The 16,546-nt window shown below is 40.4% G+C and overlaps 1 protein-coding gene across 2 annotated transcripts in view; it reads right to left on the reverse strand.

Moving 5' to 3' along the window:
- The window catches only part of PIK3C2A (phosphatidylinositol-4-phosphate 3-kinase catalytic subunit type 2 alpha), a 49,843-nt gene that overhangs the window by 3,477 nt on the left and 29,820 nt on the right, over positions 1-16,546 (reverse strand). For both annotated transcript variants that reach the window (XM_079965670.1, XM_079965669.1), the window contains exons 17-32: positions 16,144-16,237; positions 15,277-15,371; positions 13,699-13,879; positions 13,498-13,602; positions 12,152-12,244; positions 11,617-11,746; positions 10,857-10,993; positions 9,364-9,533; positions 8,800-8,956; positions 8,207-8,316; positions 7,807-8,014; positions 6,768-6,892; positions 5,504-5,621; positions 5,329-5,410; positions 3,650-3,759; positions 3,320-3,445 (exon numbers count right to left, since the gene is read on the reverse strand). In XM_079965670.1, coding sequence (XP_079821796.1) covers positions 3,320-3,445; positions 3,650-3,759; positions 5,329-5,410; positions 5,504-5,621; positions 6,768-6,892; positions 7,807-8,014; positions 8,207-8,316; positions 8,800-8,956; positions 9,364-9,533; positions 10,857-10,993; positions 11,617-11,746; positions 12,152-12,244; positions 13,498-13,602; positions 13,699-13,879; positions 15,277-15,371; positions 16,144-16,237 — 2,041 coding nt within the window. The remainder of the gene's footprint in view (positions 1-3,319; positions 3,446-3,649; positions 3,760-5,328; positions 5,411-5,503; positions 5,622-6,767; positions 6,893-7,806; positions 8,015-8,206; positions 8,317-8,799; positions 8,957-9,363; positions 9,534-10,856; positions 10,994-11,616; positions 11,747-12,151; positions 12,245-13,497; positions 13,603-13,698; positions 13,880-15,276; positions 15,372-16,143; positions 16,238-16,546) is intronic.

Below are 16,546 nucleotides of genomic sequence, written 5' to 3' on the forward strand. Positions count from 1 at the left end.
TTTGCTGGGTGACTGAGGTAACCTGCCTGAATCAGCCATATGGAAGATAGGTATATGGTAATGGTAAAGGTACCCCTGACCGTTAGGTCCAGTCGCGGAAGACTCTGGGGTTGTGCGCTCATCTCGCTCTATAGGCTGAAGGAGCAGGCGTTTGTCTGCAGACAGCTTCTGGGTCATGTGGCCAGCATGACTAAGCCGCTTCTGGTGAACCAGAGCAGCACATGGAAACGCCGTTTACCTTACCACCGGAGTGGTACCTATTTATCTACTTGCACTTTGATGTGCTTTCGAACTGCTAGGTGGGTAGGAGCTGGGACCGAGCAATGGGAGCTCACCCCATCACGGGGATTCAAACCGCTGACCTTCTGATTGGCAAGCCCTAGGCTCTGTGGTTTAGACCACAGCGCCACCCGCTGGTACCTGAACACAAATGTATGTTTTTAAGGTACAGTCATACCTCGGGATGAATACGGTTAAGCATTTTCGGGTTGCGCTCCGCGGCGATCCGGAAGAAATGGAGCGCGTTACTTCCAGGTTTCGCCGCTCGTGCATGCACAGACGCTCAAAATGACGTCGCGCGCATGTGCAAAAGCAGCGAAATGTGACCCGTGCACGCGTGTTACGTTCGCTTCAGGATGCGAACAGGGCTCTGGAACGGATCCCGCTGTATTTCTTTTGACCATTCATTCATTTATTTAGAGTGGGAATGGTGTTGGGTTGTTTTTTTAAATCCTTTTATTAAATACTGGAATATGCTCACTAATTTATGTTTCAAAACATTCCACTCCCTGAACTAGCACCTACCCTTTGAAGGGCAATAGTTTAATTAGTGATGAAAGTTGGAAAGGGACAATGTCAACATAGTTACATGTCCCTGATTTCCATGCACACACTTCCCATCTGCATCCCCTGGTATTACAACAGCAAGTGTCTGCATTCATTTTAAATCCCCACTCAACAGATTATCGTCATGTGGGGACATATGTAATCGTGGGCACACCCTTAGATTAATCCATAAATATATCTGGAATGTTTCATTCAGCTGTGAATATATGGATTTAGATGTCCACCTATACCCACCCACCTACCGTATTTTTTGCCCTATAAGACGCACCGTCCCATAAGGCGCACCTAGTTTTTTTGGGGGGAAATAAAGGGGAAAAAATTATTTCCCCCCCAGGCGTGGGGCTGGGGCGGGGGAGGCCCGCCCGAGCTTCCCCCGACCCCAGCCCCCAAACAGGCAGCTCTCTGCAAGCTGTGGGAGCCCAGCGCTGGCTCCCGCTGCTTGCGGAGAGGTCCGCGAAGCCTGGACGCGCTGAGCTCAGCGCGCGCAAGCTTCAGCACGCAGGCAACTCTCCGCAAGCAGCGGGAGCGCTCCTGCTGCTTGCGGAGAGGTCCGTGAAGCCTGGACGCGCTGAGCTCAGCGCCGCAGGCTTCAGCACGCAGGCAACTCTCCGCAAGCAGCGGGAGCGCTCCCGCTGCTTGCGGAGAGGTCCATGAAGCCTGGACGCGCTGAACTCAGCGCGCGCAAGCTTCAGCACGCAGGCAACTCTCCGCAAGCTGCGGGAGCGCTCCCACGGCTTGCGGAGAGGTCCGCGAAGCCTGGAGAGCGAGAGGGGTCGGTGTGCACCGACCCCTCTCGCTCTCCAGGCTTCAGCGAAAGCCTGCATTCGCCCCATAGGACGCACACACATTTCCCCTTCATTTTTGGAGGGGAAAAAGTGCGTCCTATAGGGCGAAAAATACGGTATATTAGATGAAAAATTCTTCAATTAGTCATTGACCTATTTGCTCTGCTGTCAAGGATTGTTCACAAATATTAGCTTAAATGCAGTTGCAGTGGTGTATTTCTAGTGTCTGCCACCCCCTAGGCAGAAGAGATTTGTTGGGGTACAGGGACAGGAGGGATAGAGAGAGGAAGAGGGACATACAAGGATCAACAGATTGCCTGCACAAGTCTTTTGTAACCTTTTGGGTATCTACTCAGAAGTAAATACCAGTGAACTGAAATTGAGCTTACCAACTCCTCCAAGTGTGTACAGTTTAAGACCTCAGTGATTTGATCTACTGAAAATAGGCTTGTATAATTACCTACTCTGGAAGAATGGCAAACAAAGGTGATTGATTTTATGGGACTGGCCGAGATGACGGGCAGAATCCGGGACCAGGGGAAAGAGACAGTGGAAGAGGACTGGAAGAATTTCAAAATATATCTTAAAAATAATTGTAAAATTGAGGAATGTTAAGATGTCAGGGGGTAAGAAGTAAAGAATTGCAGCAGTAAACAAAAAAAAACTTAAGAAATATTTACGAAAAGGAATTAAGACAATGGACTTAAGGGTTGCTAAAGAATTATTAAACAAGGATGCAGGGATGGGGAGGTATGGGGAAGTCAAAGAAAAAAGGTTATGAACCGATGAGTATGAAGTTATATTGTGTTATATTGCTGTTTATTATCTGTGTGGAAAATTAATAAAAATTATTATAAAAAAAAAAAAAGAAAATAGGCTTGTATAAATAAGCTTCAAAAACGGACTTGCAAAGTTCCTTCCCTACCTTCACCCCCAATTTCATATTCCATTGTTTTAACTGTAACATTCAGAAGACTGAGAATAATTTTTTTAAAAGAGGCAGATTTTCAGGGGAAATCCTGGCACTGGATTCTTGCTTGAAGAAAATATTTTAGAAGAGGCTCTCCTCTCCCACTCCGAATTCATAAACAGGGATACAGTGCTTTCAAGGATAAAGCTAACCTCCCAATTTTTGAAATCATTCCCTGTTATTGGAGAGTGGCACCATGGTTAACTGGGATGTGAGAGAAAAGCATTCTCTGTGATCCACACTGGGCACCCTGAAAAGGTGGTAGACTTCTCTTAACAGCTTAAGGCATATTGGGATGTAAAAGCAATTGGAAAATTGTACAGCCAGACATATATATATTCTGGCCCCAAGCTGTTTCATACAGCATGTGTTATGGCAGCTGCAGGATAGATGTGATTTAGAGTATGTTTCTTACTCCCATTGGGGCAATTCAATGGGGGCCCACTGATGTGTTCCATCAGTTATAGCTATCAGTGGCGTAGCGTGGGTTATCAGCACCCGGGGCAAGGCAAGTAATTTGCGCCCCCTAACCCATGGATTTGCGCCCCCTAACCCGTGGATTTGCGCCCCCTAACCCGTGGATTTCCCTAACCCCCAGATGTTGTGCCCGGTGCAGCCGGCCCCCCCTGCACCCCCCACGCTACGCCACAGATAGCTATGTAACATGGATTTACTTTGAAAAGCCACAGAATATTATACATAGCTTATTTCAGCTTACCATTTCATTGAATGTTGGATTTCTTGTTTTCCGTGATATCTTGGTTTTCCGTTTAGAGGTTTTATGTATGTCCGGAAGCAGGTATGTTTTCACATATGGATTTGGGTCTGTGCCATCATCAGTCACCTGAGAATGAGAGCACATCTCTGGTGTAAGAAACCACCATCAACCATACTGAAATAAAGTAAGACACTGGCGTTGCTGTTTAAATAACACAGGGATTTTTATCATAGGGATCATACCCTTAGAAATAACTGTTGGTAAGAGCAAACTACTTGTCACCAAAATCTACTATGAACTATCATATGCATTTTCCAGTTTTGTACATACCAGATCCTTAATGTGCATCACCATGATAAACAGAGTGCTGTTTCTATAGGAGATAGATAGTTTAACTTCTCCTCCTACTTTGCCCGAGGTAGGACTTGAAGGGCTCACATCTTAAAAAAAGAAAAGGCAGAATGATATTTCCCTCTACATTCCATAGTCAGAACGTTATCTAACCTGTGCACTTGTCATTCCCTTTTCCCACAGAGGGAAAATCATTCCCTGCTATCAGAGAGTGGCACCATGGGTAACTGGGATGTGAGAGAAAAGCACTCTCTGTGATCAGTACTGGTCATCCTGAAAAGGCCAGTTTATGGAGTTCTGACTACTTGAAATGACAACATGTAATATCACATTACTATTGAAGGAATGTGTTTCCCAAATCAAAAACTGACTGTGCAGGCAGTTTAAAACAGGTACCAAAATCCCTATTTTTCCTTAGCTAAAATCCATTAACGAGCTCTGAGTCAATGTATAAACAAAAACCCGGTTGTATAAACAAGTGCTCAGAGCCCTCTCCTTTATCAGTTCATGATGGCAAGGATGACCTTGGCTGTTCCAGTAGAACAGGGATGACACGTCTAGGTCTTATCTTACGTCCTGACCACACTGACGCACAGACCTAGTCTGGGAACAGCGCCAGAGTGTGTTCTTGGAGTTGGTGACCTCTTGCTCCAAGATAAGAGTAGGAACAGGAATACCCTTTTATGGTCAGAAGTACAGGAAGGAAAACCCTTTTATTGTTAAGAATACCGGAGCAGGAACACATGTGAAGTCAACCTGCGTGTATAGGCTGACGTGGTTGGATTCCTGGGGAAGGGGGAGAGGGTGCCTGGAGGATATATATACTGCATGAAATTTCTCATTTCTTTGGACTTGCTGTTCACTCACGCGAGTGCCTTTCTGCTGTTCTGGAGAGCAGAAATAAAGAACTCTTTCTCTGAACCAACCCTCGGTGTCATCTGACTTCCTCCCTCCCTCCTGGGAGCAATGCAGAACCCACCAATCGGTAAAGTCTAATAAGGCTACACTATCAGAGATGAATCCAACAAACTGTTATTGAGGAGACAGTGACAAAATAGAGTGAACTGCACAAAGCCCACTGGACAAATCACACACACTTTATTAGATAACAAATTCACCTCCTCTCCATTAAAAACTTTCACTACTTTATACCAATATGTTTGTGGTTTGACAATTTCCCACAGAGCTTAAATTACAGATGAGTGTAGAAGGGAGACATTTATTCATGGGTGGACTTCTTTGGCAAAATGAGAAATGTGACATTTGTTGAAATATATTCTATTTGCTGGTTCTTCTATTCAATATAAAATAAGAAATGAAGCAAAAAAAAAGGGGAGGGGAGAAGAAAACCAGCACACAAAATCATTGAACTTGTATTTTAAAATAGAAAAAGAAACCCTCAAATGTAAATGTTTTGAGATACATTCTCTTTCAAGGACACTTTAAACAGGTAAATATTTTTATTCCCACTCAAGTTATTCTGAATTATTGGTTTGATGCTAGGAAAAACGGGGGGGGGGGGATGACTGAAATGTTCAATAACTAGTTCAATACAGTTGTCCTCCTGCCTTTATGATTTCACTTTTTGTGCTTGATAGAATGTAACTACAATAAATATTTTCACTTTTCAGGACACGATTTAAAAGTGATATTCTTACCTGTACACTTGGCTATTCCATCTATTCCTTCAGCTTTTTCATCACGAAGTATGGGATGGAAGAATGTATAAACAAGATCACACTAGATGTGGAAAGACAAAATGTTATTATGAGGTGACTGTACCCAACATAAAGGAATTAAAACAATGATGTTTATATTACTTTGTAGAACTACCTCCGAAACATCTGCAGATGCATTCATTAAACTTTGTATGTAGCTGTTCAGTTCCACCTTCCTTTTGGCTGCTACATCCTTTATGTGTGTTCTTCCTAAAACCATCTTACTAGGAAAGCTGCAATATAGATACAATGAACACAACATTAATAACAAGAGTAAGTAGCGACAATCAGTATTTAACTTTTGCTGAAGTAAACAATCAAATACTTCAAGACTGTAAGACAAGATACTAGTATAATCTATGAGTTGGTCCAAAAGCTTGGGCAATCTTACAATAGAACAGAAGGAACACTGCAAATTATACTGTTGTCAGCTGTCCAGTATTTGTTACTATATCAAGAGTACTCCAAGTATAAGGTAACATGGCAACACACATGCTCCAAGGAAATATTTTCCACCCTTCTGTCCCCTCTCCCTTTTCTAAAATCACTGAAAGCAAATACTCAAGCATCATCAACTGTTATAGTCCCTTTCAGAAATGAAATGACAAATACAGAAAATAAATTCTCATGTGTCTGCATTACTCAAGAGAACTGAGCAACAATTAATAGCTATTACTAGGCAAAGTTCTGTGACATCTGTGTCATATTCAGAGCAGACCTGCTGAAATAAATGGTGAATGACCAGAACTGCATGTTACCCTTAGTTTGTTACTATAACATCCTTTGAGTCATTCTGACACACCATATCCTTAAGAATGGCAGAAAACTGTATACCAATCTGTGACCCAGGCAGAATTTTAGACTAATTTAAAATGATATTCTTTTCTCAATTAAAAAATGAGTCGTGAAATACAGTTTGTTTCAGGGAGAAGCTACTACTACTTTTACAAAAAGTAAAAAGCTCAACAGCACTTAAGGAGATATTGAAATAAATGAAGGCTTTAGGGCTATGGAACTACAGTGACTGTTCTGTATCCTTCTTTGATACTTTCCTTCAGAGCCAGTTACAACAAAGTGTTGTATACTCACAGCCTAGCTCCTGGAATTTAAGAGTACTGCATACATGGGGAAATGTATTTCATAAAAGGTTAACTTTCACACTTCACTTGTGTATAATCCCAGGAAGTGAGCCTCAGTTCACAGGAAAGGCTATGGCTGATGGGCATAGCATGGCATAGCATAGCATAGATATTACACGTTGAACTATTGCTATGTCCACTTTTTAATGTTACTGAGAAAATTTAATTGTTGCAAAACATGAAAGCTCAGTGGATTTCAAATTACTTTGTTTATATTTAATTGAGTTTTTAGGAACCTACCCTGGTAACTTCCAAAGAGGAAATAGGATGCCAAGCTTGTTGTGGAATTCCTGGAATTCATCAAATGTCCGAAAAATGAACGTGGGTTCATTTTGCCCCTCTCTTAAAACCCTGACAACATAGATCTGCCAAATCAGAAAGGAACACACTTTAATAACTTTTAAAAACACACACACATAAATTCTTTATTATATCTATTTCCCATCATCCAACAAAAGAAAGCAAAGACAGAGTGTCATTGTGTCAAGCATGTAAACACACAAAAAGAACAATAATAATTTCAGTACCAGGTGTTGCAAGTGTGTATACAGGTTTCTTCCTCAGAATTATAGGTCCTCAAAGCTCTTACATAGGAGGGCAGGAAAGCGGAGTTTCATTAATGAGAAAAGCAGCAGTGACAGGCTGCAAGCTATTTTCAAGGTTACATTGGTTTTATGTTTGCTGTGACAGGGTGTGTGCGCACACTATGTATATGAACAGGAAGCCAAAAAAGCAGAGCAGGCCCACTCAACATTTACAGAATTCATTTTCTACTGTATGTCACTATCCTGGAAATATGCTTCCCTTGTAATGTTAGACTGTGGAATTAAAGCTTGGCACTTAGATTTGTGGACAATGCAATTCAGACTGATCATAACCTGGGATCCTGAGCTGTTGAAATAGTATTGCTAAGCTGTTATATAAACACTGAATGATGGCAGACAGGAACTGGCCATGGCTTCCCGATCTGCAGAAGCATGCAAGGCAAAAGAACACACACACATTCAGGATTTCAGAGTCTATCCCATTATGGAATGAAGGGAGCTTCTCCATGGCCAACTGCCTCTCTGGCTGGAACCCTTCTTAATAAAGTAACAAACTACTTCTTTCACCCCACAGTTAAATGTCTTGATGAACCTGATGTCAAGTTCCAAGATAATACATAGGCAATATTTGTGGAGAAGCAACAGCTTCAGGACTTTGCACGTTGCACCAATAATAAAATGCAAAATGGCAAAACCTAGAAATCTTAAGACACAGTATGGATCCACATACTTACATAATATTTATCTGGGTTGTATCGCTTATGGTATGTAAAGACAGACACTTCTTTGATACGACCATCTTGTTTAAGCGAGTATGTTTTGGGAGAAAAAGAGAGGATGGGCTCATCATTGGAAGGCAGGCCTGAAAAACGCAGCTGAGCAAGGTTGTGAATGAAAAAATTGAACTTTGTGGCAACACTTCCCAAACTTGATTCAATCAACCTAAAAAACAAAAAAGTGGGGAGAAATCAGATCATGTTCATTTCCTTTGAGATGTACAGTACATTTGCTTAATTGGAGTAAAAAGGAAAACTATTTTCATAGATCACAGAATTGATCACACCTACTTTATTAAAACTGATGAACATGCATAAATAAGGTTTTTGTAAAAAAAAAAAAAAAGGAAAGGGGTACCTTGTAAAGAAAATTGTAGCTTCAGCATCTGTAGTTTGGGGTTGAAGAGCATCCTGGACATATTTCAAGTCTTGAACTCCAGTAAGTTCTGGTAATCCAGAAGAGAGCATCTATAGAGTGAACAGATATGTTTTAAAAATGGAGAAGATCAAATATTCACTGGTACAGCCAAACCAAACCAAACCAAACCAAACCAAACCAAACCAAACCAAACCAAACCAAACCAAACCAAACCAAACCAAACCAAACCAAACCAGTACTATATTTTAAAATAGCATTTCCAGATTTTATTACTGCAGTCATTATGACATAAATTTAATCTGCAGTTTCCTGCACTTAACACTACGTAGTTGTCTTTAAGCACAAGAACTATTCACTTGAAAACACCCAAGGGTTACAAGCCCACTTGCACAACTGACTTCCCCTCCCAGAAACAGAACTTCCCCATCCTCTCCTCTCTGCTTCAGCATCCTGCACCCCCCTTTCCAAAATATGCTCTGAAGATTGAGGGACAGTCTGGAACAGAGGTTGCAGGAGGAGAGGAAGCCTCTTGCCTTATTTGGTGAAACCTCCTACAATACAAAAACTATTACCAGTGATAGGAGGTTAAGAAAAAGGTTGGCTCGTTTCCTTATCAAGTTATAAGCCTGGCAGCAGAGATCTACGAACAACTGGAAACGGATGGTAGGTTTTTCACCACCGTTGATAACATAGGCCATATCTGATGTCAGCACAAAAGGAGCCCGATCCCTTTAGAAAGAAGAGATAAATTAAATACAGATTTTTTTAAGTACTGAAATTTCATTTTCTAAACTTCTAACGTGAGGGAATTTCACAGGAACTCTGCAAATTGTGCAAAATGGAGAAGGAAGCAACTGCTGTAAGCAAATGGTTCAGAGTGTATCAGTGGCCCACAGCCCCCTTCCCTTCTTTGTATATTTTCATAGGTCGAAATAAGATCAATGTAGCTCTATTTATCAGATGCAGAGTCTGTATGGCAATCATACACTGTCATATTTAACATTATTTTGGAAGAAAAGTTACAGCTAACAGAGCATACTGCCACAGAAAGCTATTGATCTTTTCAAGTCCATTCATTACTATAGCTGTAAAGTTACCTGTATAGTGAAGCCTCAATTTTTACTTTGAAATCATACCTCTTAAAGCTCCCAAACATCTGTGCATGGCCCAAAAACTTTCCAAAATCAATATGGAATGTATGTCCTGTACTTCGAAGCATGATGTTGTCATTGTGACGGTCACAGATACCTAGGACATAGGTGGCCACGCAACACCCAGCACAAGAATATATGAAGTTTTCAGAAGCCTAGTATAAGGAAAAATAAATGTTAAGTTAGATTCAATCTAATTTACTACTAATTTACTACTTGGAGAATACTACTGTGGTTTATCATACATAAGTCAAGTGTGGTAGCAGAACTGCCAATCACTCAAATAGAACATAATTAGGGACTTTTAAGGATTGTATTAAGTTTTGCTTAATTTTGGAGAAGTTAATAGGGTAATATGATCAACTGGAAAAGAGTAAGCACCATCTTGTGCCAGGTGTTGCAAGTAGGTTTTAGCGGTGTTAAGAAGAGTTAGGGGAGAGAAAACCTGAAGAGTTAAAAACGTATTAAGGCACACAGTAAAATGGCTTCTACAAATTAATAGGAAACATGCGCAATTAGGAAGTGTAACGAAAAAACTGCACTAAAATTAGAATAAAAAGTATCAAAGTAATATAGTAATAAAGTTACTGTAGATCTTCCTTTTCTTTCTAATATGTAATATTTGCTTTAAAAAACCTGTTATGTACTTCAACAGGAGTTTCTAAACATCACAACAGAATCTGGCTGGTTAGTTGGTTGGTTGGTATCCATCTGTCTCGAGAGACAATGGAATGTGCCTCTGGGGGTGAAGTCAAACTGCTGCATTAGCAGCACTGAAGTGACCACCCCAAGGCACAATAGAATAGTTTCCTTTTTAAAATAAACAAATGCTAGAATAAATATTTAGCATCTTATTTTTAAAAATTAAGCTAAGCCTACTAACCATTTCCCCCCCAAGAAAATAAAGCTTGCTTTAAGTAACATCCTTGTCCACCTAGTTCAGACAGAAGCTATTTTCTAGGATCTAAACATCGACGTCATTATCTCTGCTTCTGATTTCAGAGGGTGAAGCTGGACTTTATATATGCAATATATGTGCCCTCCCACTGAGCTATGCCCTTTTCTCAATAGCAACGATTACTCTACATCTCATAACGTGTGTGTGTGTGTGTGTGTGTGTGTGTGTACCTTCATCCAAACATCACAGGGCAGTTTACATATCATAATCAGTTCATGTTCTGAAGCCATATTTACTTATAGCCTCCCGCTCACTGAATGGTCTTCAGAATGGGTTACATAAAATATACTTTAAAACAATGTAAAGTTTATGAAAAACATAAAGCCATCTGACTATCCACTGCAAGAAGCAGGTTGCTGAACTAGATAAACTGACACAGTAGGGCTCTTTTAAGGAAAGAGGGAAGCAGGACTCAGACAGTAATCCTTGGTGTGCAAAGGAAAAGTCAGGGGGCAGGGAGGAGGAGAGGTGGCCTGGCTCCATGTGCGTTTCCCCGGCATCAGTTTCATATTAAAGTTACCTTTTCATATTCTTCTTCTGTAGGGTTGTATTTTCTTAGCCATTCTGCAAGGGGCTTATCTTTAAAGGACCCTGTCACTCCATACTCTACTTGAATTTTCCTAAGTGTATCTGAAGCTGGAACAAGCTCCACCAAACCTTAAATCCAATAAGCAAAAAAATATTTACTGTCAGGCATACAGGATTTTTACTCTATTTCTATAATGGATTAAATTAAGTCTTAACTTCAAACATTTTAAAGAAATACTTCTGTGAATCCAAAGTGCTTGCTGACAAAGAATGTTGCATGACATGAAATATTTGTACCCGTGCTCATTCAAATTGATCTTTAAATCAAATCAATACTTTTTAGATAACCAAAAAGACATTAACAGTTTTAGACTTAGAAGTTGCTAGCAGCAGAATCCTTACAATTTTTAGCTCTCCTCTCCAATCATATATTTGAGATTTCTTCATATGGGATAGAATTTCCTTTACATCCATGTTAACACTTTATCCAACTGATTTCAGACACAGCTGAAACTGCAGGAGGGTGCTTTATATCAGATAGCTCTGTCTATGTCATCCCCCAAAGATGCTACTAACTGCACTTGCAAGGTGCTTCTCTAGCTTGCTCTGCAAATGCAGACATACTTTTGAGGCAGAGGCTTTAGAGCAATCATGCTAAAGCTGTGTTCCCACTGGGAACAGACATGAAAAGCAGACCAAAATCTAGATGGCATGGAAGGCATTATTCTCTGGGAACTACAAACGGTTTGCACCTCTATCTTTGCCAGTTGAAAGGCACTTGAAGATAACCATCCGCAGGTCCAGTCCTTCCTGTAACCAGATCTTGTCCATAATTTTTATCATTTGCAAGGCTAACATGTCTTGACGCAGATCCTCTCCAACCTAGAACAAACGTAAGGATGCAAATAGAGAGAATGACTTTCAACAGGACATGTGTCATAAGCTGGGGTGTGCACAGTCAACTACGTTTCTGCACAAGACCAGAAATGGCTAGAAAATTCAGTTCTTCTTATTTGAAGATGAATGGGCAAGGCCTGGAAAAACCTCAGAAACTCAGAGAACAGCATTCTGAGATCAGGGCTTCGTTGCCATCTATAGCTCCTTCAGAGGCATACCTAGGGTCCCTTGGCAAGTAGCTGTATTGGTGCCCCCCCCCACCCAATTACTTTACTGCAATAGCCATACATGCCATAGGTATGTATCATAAAGCTAACTAGTTTTAAAAGATTTATCAAATTTATGTTACCACAAAAATATGTCTGTCAAACACATGCTGAAAAAATGTACCTTAAACATGACATTAATTTCTTCTCCCAAGGGATCTGCATTCACCAGAGCAAGTTTAAGAGGTACTGCATTAGAACTGAAGTAGGAACATGCCTGCAAAATACAATTTACATTAATTACTGCAACGGTAGACTAACTAGCAATACAAAGGCAACCAAAGAGCTCCAACTATCCTTACAAGAAAATATTATAATTAATTTTGCTAAACTAGCAAATAAGGGAACCACAAAGGATACAGAAGCCCAACTTAAAAGCAGCATCTTTTTGTTATTTCTCATGTCCATATTGATGAAGTGAGGATGACAGATTTCCAGAGATTTGAATTGTATCATCTAACCCTAGTGCCTCATTATAAAAATAGCAAAGTATGTTCCAACAGTATTATAAAGCTTTTTTAAATAAAAAATCTGCTTGCATTTACTATACATATTTGTCTATATTGTTAATTCTCCCTCCTTTTATTGTTACTTATTTTGTATCTTATTAGCAATGTATCTTTAAAAAAGATTTATCCCGTGCTCATGAATGCATGGGGGGGGAGGGACTCGCAAAGGAATATGGCTTCAACAACTTCCTGTTTCTTCCTACAGCTGTGCACCTACTCAAATTTATTTGACAGTTTAGTACAGTAGTACCTCGGTACAGTCGTACCTTGGAAGTTAAACGCCTTGCGAGACAAACGTTTTGGTTCCCCAACGCCGCAAACCTGGAAGTTAATTGTTCCGGTTTGTGAACGTTCTTTGGAACCGGAACATCCATCGCGGCTTTTGGTTGGCTGCAGGAGCTTCCTGACTTGGAAGCTGCGCCTTGGTTCCCGAATGTTTTGGAAGTCAAACAGGCTTCCAGAACGGATTTGGTTCAACTTCCAAGGTATGACTGTATTTGCTTTCAAATTTCACAAAGCACTGAAGTCAAGATGAGATTATGCAAAAACTGTATGCGTATTTCTAATTATGGTGGTCTTATTTTCTTTAGCACTTTCAAAATCTGTGTCAAAAATTCCCATACGGAGAATTTTAGATTCTGTCTTCTGGTTATTACTGGAACTTCCATATACAGAGGCAACATGATTCCACGTGCCATATCCTAGGGAGATAAAGGGAGGAGTGCTTGACTTCATGCCATCCTGTGAACTTCCCAGAGAGACTTGTCTGGCTAATATTAGAAACTGGACTGATTGACCTTTCGTCTCATCCAACAATGGTTTTAATCATTTACAGTTTCAAGTCATTTGCCCTATGCCCGCCAAACAGTTTGGCTCTTTCCTGCTGCTTATTCTTGCATGTATTACTAGATGTGAATAAATACATATTATACTGGATTAGAAATATAGAGACACACCATACCTTGACATTCAGTTCTTTAGCTACAAGGCTGGGACTGAGAGGCAAACGGCATTTGTTTCTTAAGAAAATGGACTGAACACGCTCCATTCCGCTTTGTAAGACAATCTGTTAATGAACAGTACAAGGTTAAAATTTACCTGGAATGAGAAGTGATTTTAATCAGCAATACACATACAAATATATATTCCTAACGTAACAAACCTGTCTGGAAGATCCACTTGCTTGTTTTACTTTTTCTGCCACGGTTCCCAGAATCTGTACCAATTTTGTCTGCTTTTCCAGCTCTTCTCTCAATCCTTTGCCACAGACTGAAAGGAAGGCACCAAGGATATGCTCATACCTTATACCATGTTTGATATCATGCAAGGCATCCTTCAGTAACCTGAAATATTACATAATATTAGATTAGTTTTCTTCACAAACTGCACACGCGCACACCTTCCATAGGCTACTAAATTTCCTGCTGCAGTAACTAGATTATAAAGTGCCACAGAACACAGTATTAGTTGACACATACAACACAAGCAATACAAGAAAAGGTGGGAAGGGAGAGAGGCTACAATCCTAAACACAAGGAAGTAAGCCCCAGTGTGGGCAGTGTGAATTACAAAAGAGTAAACATGCCATGGATTGGGCAAGGAAATGTGAATTAAGAGTTAAGATGCTCTCTCTAATACTGCAGAAAAGGGTTCTCAGCTTCCACAGAAGACTCCTATCAAGGAACTTTAGAGAAAGTGTTGTTATAGATAAACTACTTTTCATCTCTGGGTTCAGGGCCATGCTACTTCCACTACATTTGCAGTGGAACATTACATTTGACGTTAAATTGGTGTTATCGTTTTCTTACCCTTTGTACGTGGGTTTTCATTGTGAAGCATCATCTTGCTTAGGATACAGAATGATGAACTAACTGCACTAGTATGAGAAAGGCTGATGTAAAATATGGCACTTTACAATGTACCGTATTTTTCGCTCTATAGGACGCCCCCGACCATAGGACGCCCCTTGTTTTAGAGGGGGAGAACAAGAAAAAAAAATCTCTACCTCTCTGCGCAGCGCCCCTTCAGCGAAGCGGCAGGAGAAACGGAGCCCCTTCCATTTCTCCTCCCGCTTCACTGAAGGAGCACTGTGCAGAGAGGGAAAGCTGCGCAGCGCTTCTCCAGTGAAGCAAAGCCAGGAGAGCAAGAGGGATTCGTGTGCACCAATCCCTCTTGCTCTCCTGGCTTCAGCGAAACCAACGCGAAGCCTCCGGAGCGAAGCAGGCACTCCCGCTGTGCTCTGGAGGCTTCAGGCAGCTATCCCTGAAGCCTGGAGAGCAAGAGGGGTCAGTGCGCACCGACCCCTCTCGCTCTCCAGGCTTCAGCAAAAGCAACGCAAAGCCTCCAGAGCGTGGCGGGAGCGCTCCCACTGCACTTCGGAGGCTTCGCGTTGCTATCGCTGAAGCCATGGAGCCTGCATTCGCTCCATAAGACGCACACACATTTTCCCTTAATTTTTGGAGGGGGAAAAGTGCGTCCTATAGAGCGAAAAATACGGTAAATTAGCCTGCTGGAAAAGAAAGAAGCAGCCCAGGACATCATAAAGTAAGTACACTCCTGGTTTTTCAGAACATGTAATTAAAAATATTTCCAGTTGTGGCAGCAGATATTTTTCTATGCTATAAGGAACTGTGATCTATAATAATAATAATATACTTTATATTCTCAGACTAACTAAAGTCTGGGAATATAAAATCTTAGAAGAAAAATCTGATAACAAAAAGAATGTAGATCTTCTTACCAATATAAATAGTGTGCTATTCGAATATTTCCTAATGCTCGGGCCAAAAGGAATCTGACTAGAGCGTTGTCCAGATAGGTTTCAAATTTTAGTGCCTAAATATATAAGAGAGATCAAGTTTTAACCAACATAGTTATTAAAACAGCTGTCTATTTGAGGGGCTACAGTGAACTATTATAAAATATAGTTGTAATACTCAATGAACACAACTGTAGGTGGCTTACTACAACCAGACACATGTAGTTTTACAGATATTTTAAGGGGGAAACTTTTCCCATAACTATATTCCTGGGTATGTTAAGCTATTCAGCACAGATTAAATTACTATTCATTCAGAAAATATGTACTTATTTAGAATATCTGCCTTTTTGTTTGACACCACCCATAACAATGAAAAATAGTACTACTTACAAAACACAAATTTTAAGTATAAATCAAAATTTATACTGGCTTATAAGCAAATGGGCAATCAACAACTAGAATACGCAATAAAACCTGTGATCAGCAACAATTAACCACTTTTAATTATATGATGGGCCTAAGCAAATTAATCCTTCAGTATTCCCTTCTCTCTGGCCCTTGCCAAGAAGGAAGGTGGGTGTCTATATTAAAGGGGTAGCAAAAGCAACCAGGAATGCATGGAAATGGTTAGGAAAAAAGGAGGGAGGTCCAGTTTGTCTTTTAAAAGCAAATGCCAATCATACCAGGTAAATTACAAACCATAGTTTGAATTTATTAAATAACACTGTATCTAAATGCTACACTTTCAAAACGTCAAAATGATCCATATTTTTTGTGTGCAATTAGTAAATGCCAAGTTCCCTGCCCCCTCGCTTTCAAGATATTTAAATGTGTCATTCATCTCACCTGCACAAACTGGGGAAGAAAGTCAGCAAGTTCATCATCACTAATTGCCTCAATCCACTGCACAGCTCTTGTTCTTACTTCCTGATCTGCAAAGCTACAAAGCATAACATCTGTAACAAACAGCGTTTCGTTTAACTTTGACAAGAGCATACTTCCCTGGTGGTTTTTGGAATAAATAATTATTTTTATTAATGAAGAATCTAAACCAGTTCTCAGTATATATAAAATGTGCTATAATCTGCAGGGGAACAAAGAAAATTGTCTTGAGAATTTGCAGCCTTGCCTCCTTATGGGGACTGTTGAAATGTTTCTCAGAATGCACTGTCATTCTGTGACTCTCTAAATCAGTACATACAGTATAACACAACAGGAAAGACACTTGATTGTACCAATAAGGGATATT

Source organism: Podarcis cretensis (assembly GCF_951804945.1).
Source record: "Podarcis cretensis genome assembly, chromosome: 1".
Taxonomy (NCBI): Eukaryota; Metazoa; Chordata; class Lepidosauria; order Squamata; family Lacertidae; genus Podarcis; species Podarcis cretensis.